Genomic DNA, 16,226 nt, shown 5'->3' on the forward strand with positions numbered 1-16,226 from the left:
ATTGATCACCTCCTGTCCCACCGCGGTGGCGTCCAACGCTTTTTTGCTTAAGCTCACCAGGGCGAGACAAAGAGAGAGTAGGCCTTCATCACGGCGGGAGTGCGTCGCTCTATTTGCCACGTAAGTAAGCGCGCCAGCCCGCCTTCATCCTCGCAAAGCCCCTCATTAGGAGCAAGTCCGGATGGCAAGCCGGGGAGACGGCGGCCCTGGCGTCATCCTTCTTTAATTGACACGTGGCGGAAGAAAAGCTCGCTCCCTCGGATTGCACCTGAGCTTCACATAGGGCGCCGTTATAATCACCTTGAATGTCACTTTACGACTTTATTAGCTAGCAAGCTCCTGGAAATATCTTCGGTAATCTATAGAGGCTGAAGCGGTGATGCCTGACTGGAAAACCATCTCACAACTCAACCAAATATTCTTAGGAGACACCGAATTGTCAAAGTCACGAAAAGGTCGTCAAGCACAGGATCATACTAATAATTTGAATGTAATACGGTACGTTTCATGGAAATTTACCAAAGCGGGCCTTAAGACTTGATGAAGCAGCACGTGAGTCACTATCCAAGGTTATTCTTGTAAATTGTGTAGTAAAGAATGATATGTTTGTGGTCACGAAGCTGCTTGCATTTAGTTTAAAGGGGACACACACTACTCGCAGAAGGTTTCCTGTGAAATTTCAGGATGAACCGAAAACGCATGATAACCTTGACCGGTGAGCCTAATTTGACCTTCTCTGAACTTTTGAATACACATGTCCAACTAGCGGTTGGGGTTTTGTGTTTGACAATATTTGACACTGGGGAACAATTTTAAATTGTGGGGTGAGAAAGAATGCATAACGTCCCCTTAAAGTGTGACTGCAGCTGCTGTTTCGGTCGGAAGATAGTACGTTGCGTGCGTCTGATCTGTTCAACTTCTCTCTCAGGAATTCTGGCAAAAGTCGCATTTGACATGCACGGTAATTCCTCATCAAAGAGGATTTTCCTGACATGAAGACGGCTTGTCACTCACAAGGCTCACCTGAACCAGGAACCCTGGAATGCTTTCGGTAAAGTTAAGTAGAGATTTCCAATGGGATTATGTTTGAAAAAAAAATAAAAGCAAGAACTCTGTTGATTTTGAGGGTCAACTGACCGAACCATGCCGTGGGTACGTAAGATCTGAGGTAACCTCTGTACCAATCTTCTGAGAAAGTATTGTTTGACGTTGGAGCAAGAACTCTTGATTTTGACACAAGATGTGCGACGGAGCTGATACTGCGAAATTGGGTTCTTTGTTCCTTGTATTTGCTCTTCACCTTCAATAATTTGACTAACCTTTATTTGATTTATTTTTTTTCTATGTTGGTAGTAAGAGCCCCTATTGATTTGGAAGGCTATCTGACAAAAGATGCCTGAGGTAATGCAGTCAGTGCCAAAGATGGAATATTTTTTAGTGTGACTCATCAGCGCTCTACAGGTTTAACAAAGTTTCATCTTCTTCTTTTAGACAGTATAGAATAACATTATCAAAACAAGCAAAACGTATTGTTACATGTCATAGTACATCAGTGTAATAAGACTAATGATTTTCAATGATATTTTACAGTAGTCGGGGGAAGAAATCTACTGATTTTGAAAGATATTCAAAAGACTGGTCAGTACAATAAATTTACGTATTTTGAATGCTTTTCAACGCCAGTGGGAGCAAGAGATCTATTTATTGTAAATGATATTCAAAACAAGGCGGAGCAAGAAATCTACTCATTTTAAATGATGCACAATTAAACCTTGTTCCTTGTCAGTGCTTACATGTTGATGATGTTCCAAATTCCAGGGATCGGACAAAAAAAAAAAAAAAAAAGCTATAGATTTTGAATGATGATTTCTCACCGGCGTCTAGAAAAAGACTTTTGTTGCATTTTTGCAAGCCCCTTGAAGTCCTCTACAAAAATGCTTGACAGCGCCACTCTGCATGTTTTTTTTGGCTTTTCTATTTATTTATTTCTTCTATTTGGCTATTTAGGCCATCTGTCTCTCATACGCTGTTTGCGCTCTCTCTGCTTTTGAATCCTTCACTTTATAACAGCACATCTCCATCTACCAGAAGTCATGTTTTTAAAGTGACGGGATATACTGGCCATTATATTTGATTGACTGTAGAAGTCGTATTTTATATATTGTTATTAGGGATGGGGCGGCACGGTGGAGGACTGGTTAGAGCGTCAGCCTCCCAGTTCTGAGGACCCGGGTTCAATCCCCGGCCCCGCCTGTGTGGAGTTTGCATGTTCTCCCCGTGCCTGCGTGGGTTTTCTCCTGGCACTCCGGTTTCCTCCCACATCCCAAAAACATGCATTAATTGGAGACTCTAAATTCACCGTAGGTGTGACTGTGAGTGGGAATGGTTGTTTGTTTGTATGTGCCTTGCGATTGGCTGGCAACCAGTTCAGGGTGTACCCAGCCTCCTGCCCGATGACAGCTGGGATAGGCTACAGCACGCCCGCGACCCGAGTGAGGAGAAGCGGCTCAGAAAATGGATGGATATTAGGGATGGACAATTAATCGATTTTATCAATGAATTCAAGTTTATTTTTCAGCATAATTATTTTTCTTAACAGCGTCCATCGTTCAAAGCGCATCCCTGCTGACTTGCAATGCTTTAACCAACAACATAGGCTGCCGACTCCTCCAGCAAATATTTTTCAAAAAGGTGTCTTTATTTCCCACCAAGAAACAGACATGAGCGGAATCATTTTCACAATGCTTGCCGTATGACACAAAAGAAGCCCAGCGGAAGGCAATCACGGAGTCAATTACCCTGAACATTTACGAAGTCATGGTGTCCATTACTACTTTGCAAAAGCAGTGATTTACTGTGTCTGCATGTTGACAACATTTGAACCGAGGTATGTGCTTCCAAGCTGCAAATATTTTTCAGCTTGGAAGCAAAACCCAAAGTTTCCTGTGCATGTAGCGTGACAAAAGAGTACGAGCAAGCGGGAGGGGGATTGCCGTTCGACAACAGACATAACGACCAACCAAGCCATGCAGTTTGACGGCTCATTTTATGATTTCAAATTGTTGAGCATTTAAAAAACAAAAACATCTTGCTTGAGTTTCCAAACGCCACTTTGCTAAAGTTAGTATTATACATTATATTGCTATCAGTAGACACACTCACATTAACGCTACAGCACCCCATAATTATGTTCAATCGCTAATTTAATATGCTAAAATATCACTAATTTATTACCATGCCATTGATTAAAATGGTACGAAGCCAGCCGTGCCCATCAAATGAACGTCAAAAAAGCCAAATGGCTGTGCGCACGTCATCTTCCTAAGCTCTTTTTCAAAGGTGAGCGATGCAATCAATTCAACAATTAGCTGACTAAACAATTGATCTGCACGCACTTACCCCATCCTGCTTCCTTCTGCAACAAATTTTTCAACTTTAACAAAACAAGCCTACATTTGAGTAGTTGAGTTGTTTGTTTACATTTACTGTCTCAAAAAAACAGCGACCCAGATTTCAATTACGTCGCAGAACAGATACTAGTTTAATCAGGAAATGTCCTTGTTCTCCGTTGCTGACGTCAGCAGGCTCACGCAGGTTTTGACCTAAATGTGGCCAGGCCAAAATCTGGCAGAAAAGCAGAGGTCGTCAGAAAACAAGCCTTAAATTACTACTGAGTTTGGGGGGGACTTTTTTTCTGCAGACATCATTTTACGTCCAGAACAATGCCAATGTTCACAGCATTAGAAGAGAGGTACTTTAAGGATGGTTTTTACATACATGTTTTGACAAAAGGGACATTGTTTCCATTAGGAAGCACTTATTTTAACGAGACTTTACGCCGATCTGATCGGTGTTATCGGTATCGGCCGATAATTACCATTTTATGCTGATCGGCTTTCATGTCATAAGTCGCCGATCCGATCGATGACATCATCGATCGGCTCCGCACAAGACATTTAACTCCGCGTCGTCGTCTCGTATGAATCCAAAAGCTAGTTTATGTTTAGCCTTGTCTTGTTGCGCAATACTTTAACTAAACGTGTAAAGCCTAATTTTAACATTATCTGTAATGGAATTTTTTTTTCTTCTATTTCTGCTTTTAGGTATCAGGAGTGCTACAGCAAATCCCAAAAGGGGAAACAATAAACAGCAAAAATTAATTTGAATGATGTCATTGCCATTTGCTTTTTTATTTTTATTTATTTATTTATTTTTAATATAAGCGAAAGGGAAAATTACCACAGTAAACAATGGGAAACAGAGTTGTCTTTTTTGTGAAATTGTATCAAACACATGCACAGAATGCAGTACACTAGGTCTTCAGCTGCAGTTCGGTTACACTAAAAATCGAGCTGCCACAGTATTACACTCAGTTGTTAACAGTTACTCGAAACACAGCTAAGTACGAGAATGACTACCGCGATGCCAAGTTGGACATTGCGGACCCTAATTAGCGAAGACAAGCAAATGTACCCAGGGGTGTTTCATAACACACACCTGCTGAGTTTTTGGGAGTGTGTCATTCCCAAAGCGGCTGGCAAAGGCAACACGCTTGCGTCAAGGCGCCTCGGAGGATAATGCACCAACGTTGACCCTACTGAACTCCTTGTCACTTGGCATTCTGTATAGTATGCAACGTATAAAAAGTCAGCTCCTGTCACACCTGTACAAAACATGAGGCGCCTTGTCATCGCAAACATCCAATTCTTGAGAGTCACTTGGAACTGGGAGTGCAAGAATGCTGCTTCCCCATGTTTCAAAGCTTTATTTTGCAAATACACAGTACGTTGGATATAAAAAGTCAACACACCCATGCTCAAATGACAGGTTTCTGTGATTAAAAAAAAAATAGAACAAGAAATATAATTTCAAAACTTTTTCTGCCATTTATGGGCTTTTTTTTTGTGTCTTAGCTGGAATTGAGGCCTTAGTCAAGGTAAGGAATTATGAAAACTTCCAAGTACCAGTCAGTCTTTATCACAAAGCTTTAGGCTTCTGCTGGAAATCACGCACAAAAAAATTCAGGAAAAGCCTGCTAGAAGAACATCCATCCATCCATCCATTTTCTACACCGCTTATCCCCATTAGGGTCACGGGTATATTAGAGCCTATCCCAGCTGACTTTGGGCGAGAGGCAGGGTACACCCTGGACTGGATGCCAGCCAATTGCAGGACACATACAGACAAACAGACAAACCAGCATTCCTACTCATACGCAAAGACAATTCAGAGTATTCAATTTGCCTAACATGCAATGTGGAAGGAAACCGGAATACCTGGAGAAAGCCTACGCGAGCATAAGGAGAACATGCAAAGTCCACACACGAAGGCCGGAGCCCGGATACAAACCCATGACCTCTGAACTGTGAGGTGGTCATGCTAACCAGATGGCTACCATGCCGCCCCCTACTAGAACAGCTTAACTTTATTTGAGGTTAATCAGTGGCACTTTAGATGGTGGCAGGTGTGTGTTATAAGAGGGTGTGCACACTTGTGCAACTACATTATATTAGTTATTTGTACTTGAACTCTATTTTTTTTCTCTCCAATTGATTTGGAAAGGTTATGGGTCACATTAGGTTTATCTTGGTCTTATTTTTTTTTACATCACAAAAACCTGGCATTTGAACAAGGGTGTGGAGACTTTTTATGGCCATTATAGATGGATAGAGAGAGCGAGAGAGCGAGAGAGCAAGAGAGAGAGAAATAAATTATATGTAATCCTGCAGTTAACACTAATCTACACCACTGCTCTGCTTACCTTTTGGCTACGATGTGATTGCGACCAAGTGGTTCTTTTACTCTGGAACTTTGGCCAGCCTAGCTACAAAATCATTGTTGGACAAATTCGGTAGGGGTGGTCATTATGTTAACTAGCTACGTTTCGTAACAGCTGGGTGGAATAGCCGAAAGGCTCTCACAGACACATTTTCAGCAATAGGCTAAAGATGAACTTGGTGTTTTTCTTGGTGGTTTAGCCACTCCAGAGAACAATTTGTATCCAAACATTTAAAAGTCAATTCTCTGTAAATGTCCACTTTAGAGACAGCAGACGGTGCAGGATGCGTTTCCACTCTCTGCCTCTAAGTGTCAGCATGGCCCGCGCTTCTGCGCTCTCCATCTTCATGGGCGCTCATAAAGAAGCCAAGCTGCTCCGCTGCCGACGCACATGCACGCTGCCGCGCATAGCCACACAGCCAGCCGGGCTCTCCTCCTCCTCCTCCTCCTCCTCCTCCTCTCCTGGCACACTCCGAGAGGACCCTTGTGACCGTGTCCTCCTCTCCCTCGTCTCCCTCCGAACTTACTCTCGGCTTGCATCAAAGTGCTCCATTTGACTGCCAAGCGTGACTGCGCGCCGTGAAAGAGCGTGGAAGTTGTGTCCGGGGATGCGCGCGGCTCTCCAGCTGGTTTCCAAGGCTGAGTCTGCGGGCTGCCGTTCCTGGTGGTGACCCCACGAATAGGACAGTACAAGTTCAGAGCGGCGCACACAGGTGTCCCCCGGTGGAAATGGACCTCACGCGGACTCAAACTGGAATCGTCTGATTAATTGAAAACATTTTTGGGAACCGCACACGCTGAAATAACTCAGCATTGTTGGACCGCTACGAGGGACCGCTCAACAGCAGCTCAGCTTCCAGGACATCCAGCACCATCAGCATCCAGCAGGGACTCGGCGCACGCTCACCCGCCACTTGTTGTACTCTGCGCGGCTGTCTTTTGGGACCATGACGGCTGGCCCCTGGAGCTCATCGATGTGGCGCGCCACGTGGATTTTATTTCAACTCTTTGTCACGCAATCCACATTTGGTCAAGGTAAGCAGCAGGAGGGCAAAATTACATTACGGAAGCATTTACAGCTTTGCAGCGTTCCTCTTTGGTCTGGTCCAAACATTTACCCCGTAGTCCAATTATGAATCTTATGTAGTAGTTTGCGTGGATGTAGAATCTACATACATGGTAGATTGGACCTAGTCAAGCACACAAATGGCTTACTAGTCTACCTCTGTCGCTATACAATCGCAGTTGGCACCCATCACCTGATTTCCAGGTGCGTTTCACATAGGTTGACCTTTGAAGGTGCGCTGCAGTTCATGTCCACCCAGATGTTTTGTTTTCACTTGCTTACTTGTTTGTTTGTTTGTGGGAGTACCAAAAAATAAATAAAGAAAAATACTTTACTGACAGTCCCCAAGGAACGTCCAGGGTACATTTTGGAGCTGAGACACATCTGTTATCGTTGAGAGAGCCATTTAGGGTTAGGGTTGGCAGCATGGGTTAGGAGTTTAATGTTCGAGTTGGCGGCACGGGGGACGACTGGTTAGCACATCCGCCTCATAGTTCTGAGGACTTGGGTTCAAATCCGGCCTCGCCTGTGTTTGTTCTCCCTGTGCCCTTTGTGGGTTTTCTCCAGGTTCTCCAGTTTCCTCCCACATCCCAAAAACATGAATGGTAGGTTAATTAAAGACTCTAAATTGACCGTAGGTAGGAATATGAGTGTGAATGGTTTGTTTGTTTAAATGTGCCCTGCGATTGGCTGGCGACCAGTTCAGGTTGTGCCCCACCTCTCCCCCGCAGTAAACTGGGATAGGCTTCCGCTTACCCGCGAGCCGAGTGTGGATAAGCGGTGCAGAAAATGGATGATGGATGTTCGAGTTCAGGTTAGGACTGAATAGCAATAATAGTAATAGTGCTCAATAGCAGTTTCCAATTTGATGCTGATCCAAAGTTGTGAAGCCTTGTAGGCAGTGGTTGGAGTCCCCTGAGAACCCAGTACTCAACAGATCTTGATATGCGCCCATTTCGATCAGGTGGATCTGAGAAGGCAACACTTAAAACAGTTTCTCATTTCTTTGCAATATGTCTGTGTTCTTCAGACCAGGAGCCTCTGCTATGTCCGAAAAGCGCCTCGACTCACCTCGGCCATTCCGTTTGGGATTCAAGGCCGCATACAATGGGGGAGTATTACCTCTCAAGATAGACACTAAGCCTTCGGTGATGCTCACTCAATCACGGCGTGTCAAGATGACGGAGAAAACAAACAAGGCGCCTATCCATCATTCATGAGGGCACATCCGAGCGGCTGACATTTACAGGAGACGGGTAATCGCGTGTGTTTAGGATTAAGAGTCCTGACATTGCCTGATTCCTGACTTTCCCGCTCTCTCACTGTCTCAACCAGGAACCCATGAGACTTTTTTTTTTTTTTTGCCGCGGCTCTGTGTTGTAGTTGAAAATGATCCTGCGTGGGGGAGAACGCTCGCCTCGTTTTATTTATTTATTATTATTCTTTTTTTGTCAACCAGCCTAGCGAAACGGCTTTTTGACGATGCGAAAAGGGTTTTGGAGGGCCATCAAGTCTCACCGAGCGGAGATAGATGGTCTCGTCCAGTATTTATTATTATTATTTTTTCAAAAACAAAAGATTAAAATACTTTGGTAACCTAATGTTTGTTCAAGCTCTGTTTCCTCAAACTTCTCAGCCATGCTCTGCCCATACACAATGATGTAAAATTCACATTTTTCACTATTTAGTTTTGTCAACTTGTCTTGTACATCCATCGATCCATTTTCTATAATGTTTCTTAGGACGGGTGGCGGGTGAGCTGCAGCCTATCCCAGCTGACTGGAACCGCGAGGCTGTCTGGTCAATGGCCAATCACAAGGCCACGTACAGACAAACAACCATTCACATTTACACCTATGGACAATTTAGTCTTCAGTAAACTGAACATGGATGTTTTTGCAATGTTCGAGGAATCTGCATTACCTGGAGAAATCCCACACAAGGACAGGGAGAATATGCCAATTCCGCATAGGAAGGCCACAGATGAGACTCGAACCCCAAACGTTGAGCTGACCTGCTAACCACTAAGAGACCGTGCTGCCTTGTGTAGTACAATAGCTTCAAAATTGGTAGCAATCAGACAAAATCTTTGGGACAAGTCCGTCTTTGAAGGATTGCTGGATATGCCCAAATTGACCTTGTGCAAAACGGCATCCTTCCAGTCTATTTTGAAGCATGGGTTCTTGAGACTTTTTTCCTGTATCTACTCATGATAAACATGCCCACCAAATTTCATGTTGCTATGTGAAGCCAGCTTCGGGGACTGACATTTCAAGGAATCCGTGGGGAACTAGAAGTCAGGTATTTCAGTTCAATTTAACTCCAAATCAGTAGGGTTCCTGCTCTGACTCGGACTGAAACAGAATTTGAAGCAGAATAGTTGAGTTGGCTGTCTTTCAGTTTGTCAACGTTTGTCTGGTTGCCCCTGTCAGGTTTATTTTGGAGCTGTTAATCTCGTTTGGCACACATACTCGTGCATCAGTGCTAATAGATTAGCCCGCCAGGATCCAAGCCACTTTGGGAGAAGTATTCGAAGCGAGGCCCTTAGATTATCATCCTTGAGGATGCTTTTGGCAGCGTGTCAGTGTGTGTTTAGAATTCCGACTGTACCAGACACAAACATTGAAACACAGAAATAGAAGTCAAGGACATCATGTCAGTCTTTTTGACAGCCTGAGAAGATTGGATTGGAATTGTGAGCGTGCAAGCATTGGAAAATTGGATGCGTTCTTATCACGAGAGGCCAAATGCACAATCTCGGACATGCAGGTGCGATTTAAGAGTCTACTGTTTTCTTCTTTTCTCTTTTCTTCTTCTGCACTGCATGCTAACACACCTGATTTGGACAACCAGGTTTGGACAACCTTTAGACATTTTCAGATAATTTTCTAAATTGATCATTTATTACACAGTAGTGCATTCAGTTAGTGAAGGAGAGGTCGATAGTTTGAATTGGTTAAAACCCTAAAACGGGCTCATAACTCTACTTTGAAACCCTGACTAGGGCTTTGAAACCTTAACTTAAAACTCTACCTCTGTCTTAAAACACATATTTGTAACCTGAAATCCTAACTTGAAAACATAATTTGAAACCAAAACCAGGACTTGCAACCCTATATGAGCTGTGAAAGCCTTTTTTTTGAAACCCTAATCTTGGTTTGAGACCCTAACTTGAAACCCTAACATTGGCTTGTAAACCTTAATTTTAAATTTACCCCAGACTTGGAAACCTAATTTGAAACCCTAACTATGGCTTCAAAACCTAATTTAAAATCCTGCCAGGATGCAAACTATAATTCGAAAGCCAAACATTGTCTTGACACCCTGATTTAAAACCCTCTAAACCTGCAATTTACCTTAAACTTAAACTGCATAAAAGTTGTCAGACAAAACAGGGAGGTTTTAAGTTGGTTGTTATTTTTTACATCTATGAGTAGAAAAAATGTCCTAACTTCACCATCAAAATTGAAGATATCGGTTTTTGTGATCCAAATAAAACTTGGCCGCCGAACAATTTCAAGTGAGGATGCATCTTGATGAGCTTTCAAAATCAACATCATTGAGCTCTTCAAGTCATCTTGTGTTCGAGTGATATAAACATCCTCTTTTTGTTCGATAATAAAAGTGACAAGCGGAAAGCCGAAAAAGAAAGGCACCTCGAGACTGACGTGCGACTTATCAGACGTCGCCGGCGGATGTGATTTCTTTGATTTGTCACTCGTCGTAATTGACAGCGGGACGATGTCGGCTTTCTCGTAGCACCTGTGTCCTGTACGGGGGGGAAAAAAATCCTTTCTGCCAGCACTTTGCCAGCACTTTTCACACTTCTGGTGGGAGTCCAGTGGTGGATTCCTCCAGGGAATGAGTTTTCTCTCTCATTTCAGGGAGGGAGGGAGGGAGGGAGGGAAACAAAACCTCCCACTCGAGGTTCATTACAGTCCGGCAGAGAGGTGCTAGCGAAACATTTTGTTTTTGTGTTTTTTTTCCCCCCCTCTGGAGACCAGTGACGTTCTAAAGTCTGAGTGTGATAATGTGGCAGTGGAATTGTCACAAATGGATTTCATGCCTCATTGAAATAAGACGCAGGGAACACTTGTCAGACGTTTGTCAAGCAAATGAGAGCCGGCATCTGATTAACCTCACTTGACGGGTGTGTCGCAGTGCAATTAGTAAACATGTTTTGCTTTGATTAAAAATAAAGAATTGTTGTTTGACGTCACCAATGATGGGTAGGGAGATATGCGAGCACAGAAAAAAATGCTTGTAAAAAACGTAAGCCGGCAAATTTGCGTGTCAACTTCAATTCCAGGCGGCACGGTGACCAACTGGTTAGCACATCTGCCTTACAGTTCTGAGGATCCGCGGTTCAAATCCCGGCCCCGCCTATGTGGAGTTTGCATGTTCTCCGCGTCCCTGCGTGAGTTTTCTCTGGTTTCCTTCCACATCCCAAAAACACGCATGATAGGTTGATTGAAGACTCTAAATTGCCCTTAGGTATGAATTTGTGCGGGAATGGTTGTTTGTTTATATGTACCCTGCGATTGGCTGGCGACCAGTTCAGGGTGTACCCCGCCTCTTGCCCGACGATAGCTGGGATAGGCTCCTTTTGATTCGGAAAACACCGACTTCGATGGCGAGTGTGAAATGAACTACCGATGCCTGAATGATTATACAAGCCCCAAAAGTAGTATTATATTAAATGACTGGTAGTATTTTGACAATAGACCATGTTAACTTTGTTGTACCCTCAGGTAACGCGCATGTACCAATTTGACATGCAACCTTTGCTAGCTCAGCTGTTTTGTGTTTGTTGGATCGAATTCAAAATCAATAGCACTCTGCTGCTTTTGCTTGTATGAAAAAAAATTATAATTTACGAGCTTGAAGGGATGCTCAGTGGAGAAGTTAGAGTGACAAACATATGATCGAAATCAGGCTAGAGGCGAGGAAGACTGGAAGTTGTATAATTGTTTTACTGTCCCTAGCAATTCACTCTACTCTGTAGTAATGCTTTTCCGTTGGCATGAACAGATACTGCCAGGTAGTTGTCGTTTGTATTTAACTCCACATCTCCACTTAAATATAGTGAGCCATTTTCTTGCTGCCCTCAGTCATCTGACTACTGATGCGTTCAGTGCGGGGTGGTGTTCACATTTTCCTGTTACTGAGCAGTGGAAATGGAAAAGTGAGGCTGGTAAATTTCCAGTAAATTTCTGCAAAGTTTCTGGTACATTTCAATGGGATGGTAAATTGGAGAATTTTTGAACTATTCCAAATTGGAAACACTCCATGGGAATGTGTGGGAATTGTGGATAATTCAATGGAAATGTATGACATTCAAACAAAACATTTTATTTTGTTATGTGCAGACATCAATGCAAAAGAGAGAGCTCTCCTTGCCCACATGTGAGGGCATTACTGTATCTTAATTGCTCCACTTTTTTTTCTTTCAGAAATCTGGTTGTTTTAGTCAGGATTATGCTAAAATATTTTTATGCCCCAACTATATATAAGATCCCTACCAAAGGGTCATTCTTCACTTTTTAGAATTCCTGGTTTATTCCCATTTATTTTCATATTCCCTTTAGTTCACAGTTTCCAACTTCCCGGAATTTTGCAACCATATTGCCTACTAAATTTGTTTCTTTGCGGGACTACAGGATTAATATGACTGCTCCTTTAGCCAGTTATTAATGATAATCACCGCCTTGCACACACAGAAATAAACTGACCGAATATAAGCACTTAGTAGCAATGACTCCAGAACTTCTTTCCAATAACTCCCTTACATAATTGAATATGGCATGTGCAGATAAGGTCAGACAAAAAGTGGCGCCACCGACGGCGACATCTCGCTCATCAGAGGGTTCACCGAAGTGACAAAGGCGTAGAATAATCGATGTCATTTTCCCCCGAACGATCTGCCTAATTCCCTCGTTGCACGGAGGGCTGCATTGCATGGAGGGCCGCTTCTTATTTGTCGGGAGGACACGCGGAGAAGTTTCCATCCCGCTCGTCGTCTCCGTAACTCGCAGGAAATGACCGACCGATTGGATTGAACGATTTAGAACTAAGCTAAAAATTCACAAATATGTCTTTACGTGATTCCTTTCCAGTGCACCTGCAGTTTCAATGTCGCAAAAATAATCGATGGAGTATAAAAAAACCTATGGCATGCTCAGTCACGCACAGACACATGGGCATTAATGCAATGGGTCCTCTCACCAGTTATTCACTGCCACATTGCACAGTAGAAATAAACAGAATGTCTAGAAGTAATCTATAGAGGAAAGAAAAATGTCAATGCAACGCTTGGTCACATTGATCACACATGTATGAGACTTATGATTACTGCGATGGTTCCTTCTCTATTCTTGATGACTGCCAACTTGCACAATAGAAATAAACAGAACAACTAGAATTAATCGCAAGTCAGAAAAGTCTGCCGTACTTGGTCACTCACAGACACGTGCAAGCGCAATATGCAACCATCTAAGAATGCAATCACTCTTCTCGCTACTCATCATAACCGCCTCCTAGCACAATAGAAATGGAGTATTGAAAAAAAACGATTTCAAAATTGGGGAACATTGTCGTCAATGCTAAAGGGACAACCTGAGTTGTTTTCTAGTTCCACAGTGTCCAGCAGGCTAATTAGCCAATGAACTGAAGTCTGTGATCATTGCTTAGTGGGGTTAGCGTGGCGGTCAAGCTCATCACGTTTAGCCACGTCATCCAGAGTTGTGCTTTTATGTGTTTGCTGTGACCTGTGAAGGATGAGACAAATGTGCAATTGTGGCTCTTGTTTCATGCTATACATACACTGTATTCCGAAGGAGGCAGAGGTGGAAATCGTCTTTTGTAGGAAAGCCTTGTGTGTTTACAGCTGCCAGGCTTTTTCCCCCCTGTATAACTCTTTGATATGATGAAAGTGGAATGCTAATATCTTACAAGTGTGTTGTGCTCTCCTTTTGAAGCTGCTGATGCGTTTTTTTTTTTGGTGTGTGTGTGTTTTTTTTAAACTCCTCTAGCGCTAACAATGCAGTTTGCAGACTTGTGAATGAAGATTTTTTTTTAAGAGTGCACACAACATACAGTATTTTTAATATCACTTTTCCTTACGATATTACGCAAATCTAAGATTAAATATCTTGAGTCGAGGCACAGTACTATATACTTGTTCTAATTCTGCCAAGATATTTCCTTTTACCAGGCAGTTTTTGTTAATAGCATTTACTTCAAGCATTTTTTCCTTAATAATTTCAAGGTACTCTAACTTTTTCTTGAGAGTTTATTACTAGTTATGATTCAGCTCATCTTAAAATACTGTAATTCTATAAGATTATTATAAATACACTTGTTTTAAGGAATGTTGCCAAGTTAAATTTTCCCCTTCTATTGGCAGATTATTTCGCTTTTTTTATTTTATTCTATTTTTTTTTTTTTTTTTTAAGCCTATAGTTTGCAGTGTAGCTCATCTACCTCATGACTCAAAACACTTCAAGCGTCCATATTAGCATCTGGAAGCCTTCCCCTTCTATTGGCAGATCATTTCGCTTTTTCGCTTTATTCTATTTTTTTTTCTCCTTGCTTTTTTTTTTTTTTTTTTCTTTAAGCCTATAGTTAGCAGTGTAGCTCATCTACCTCATGACTCAAAACACTTCAAGCGTACATATTAGCATCTGGAAGCCTTCAACGGCAATGTAATCACACGCCTTCTGAGAAAAAAAAAAGGTTTGAAAATAATGCCGGACTTGAACTTTCAGGCTTGCTCTTTAATGCGTGCTGTGACTAGCAGGGTGGTAGACGACCTCACCCCTGGTTAAATGAACCATAAAGTGACGGGATCCTCAGGGGGCCCTGAATCCACTCGCGCCAATCGCTCATGCAGATCTGTGCGCCTGTCTGTAATGTAAATACGTTTCGAGGATCTTTGGAAGTCACCTCCTGAACCTTGTAATTGCACTATCTCCCCCACCCCACCCCACCCCCGGGAGGTGTTTTACGGTGCCATGCTGGGATAAAATGTCAATGCGTGTCTAAAGCATTGATGATAAAGATTCCCTCACTCAGACATTCCTGCAAAGGAAAAATCCTTTCAAAGATATTGAATGGAGGCCGTGACACCACTTTTTCATAAAGGACGCATGTTTCCTTCATCAATCATGTGAAAAATTATTTGACTAATTGTCATTTGTTGTAGTAATTTCATACTGCCCATGTTACCCTTCAAGATAGCCATGATTTACTGAGCAGAGTTAGCTTAACGATGGCTTTAAATGTGTACTGTCAAATATAGTGTTCACGAATGTAGACTCCCGAAGTTGACTGTTTTTTGTAGAAAGCAAACATCACGGCGACACCTAGGCAACATAGGTTGGTTTAGTGATAGCAGTCGACTCGTAGCGTCAAAATATGTGCAGTGTCCGACTAGTTTCCCAAGAGTAGTTTAACGCAGTGTTTCTTAACCTTTATGTAGCCAAGGTACCTATTGTACATCAGAAAATTCTCTCAGCGCACCGCCGAAACATAAATGTCACAAAAAATATGGAGAGTAGAGCGTTACCTTGAGTTATGATTTTAATTTATTCTGTGACCACGCTCGTAACTTAATTTACTTATAGTATGTAAAATCGATTTTCCACACTAAAATTCATTAAAATGCTATTAATTTGTTCCAACCCACCAAAAAACAAATTATTTTGTTACTTCTTTAATAAATAAAAATAGCACTGTATTTTTTTAGACAATTGGGCCACAATTAACGATTATTTTAATAATCGCTTGATCTGTCGATGATTTTTTTTCAATGAATTGATATATCGGATTAAAAAACATTTTTTAAATTTCCATCCTTTTTTTTCAGAAACAGGAAATTATTTGTAATTCACAGTGCAGAAAATGCACAAACATAAATTATTATTCAGTTACTGGTTTGGTCTGTAATATGTCAGAAAATCAGCAGAAATGTTGATCATTGTTATCCAAAGTAAAAGCAAATGTTTATAAATGTCTTATTTTGATTGAACACAAAGATAATCAGTGTGCTTTCATGAGGACTACAGAAATGGGACAATATTTACATTTGAGAGGGTGATATCAAAGGATTTGGACAATTTTAAGTTAAACAATATCTCTAAAAGATGAATAAATTATCAAAATATTTGCCAATTAAATACATAATCGATACATTGATAAATCGGTTCATTCTTGCACCTCTAATAAACACTAAAACAAAGAGAATGTAAAGAAATGACGTAGTTTTAGGAAGTGTAATTATTGTACGTATTGTAGTATTTTGTGCCTTTAAGGGGCATGGCCTAGTGGCGCTGGAGTCGGTTAAAGTTCAGTGTGAGCGCCTGGGTGTGAGACAGCAGCACCG

General features: G+C 42.0%; 1 protein-coding gene across 4 annotated transcripts in view; it reads left to right on the forward strand.

Moving 5' to 3' along the window:
• The first annotated feature begins 6,254 nt into the window (after nt 1-6,254).
• Nucleotides 6,255-16,226, forward strand: part of sdk2b (sidekick cell adhesion molecule 2b) — a 228,846-nt gene continuing 218,874 nt past the window's right edge. For all 4 annotated transcript variants that reach the window (XM_061706624.1, XM_061706627.1, XM_061706625.1 and 1 more), the window contains exon 1: nt 6,255-6,813. In XM_061706624.1, the coding sequence (XP_061562608.1) occupies nt 6,726-6,813 (88 nt within the window). In that variant the 5' untranslated portion in view covers nt 6,255-6,725. The remainder of the gene's footprint in view (nt 6,814-16,226) is intronic.

This window comes from Phycodurus eques, chromosome 19 (assembly GCF_024500275.1).
Source record: "Phycodurus eques isolate BA_2022a chromosome 19, UOR_Pequ_1.1, whole genome shotgun sequence".
NCBI classification, from domain to species: Eukaryota; Metazoa; Chordata; class Actinopteri; order Syngnathiformes; family Syngnathidae; genus Phycodurus; species Phycodurus eques.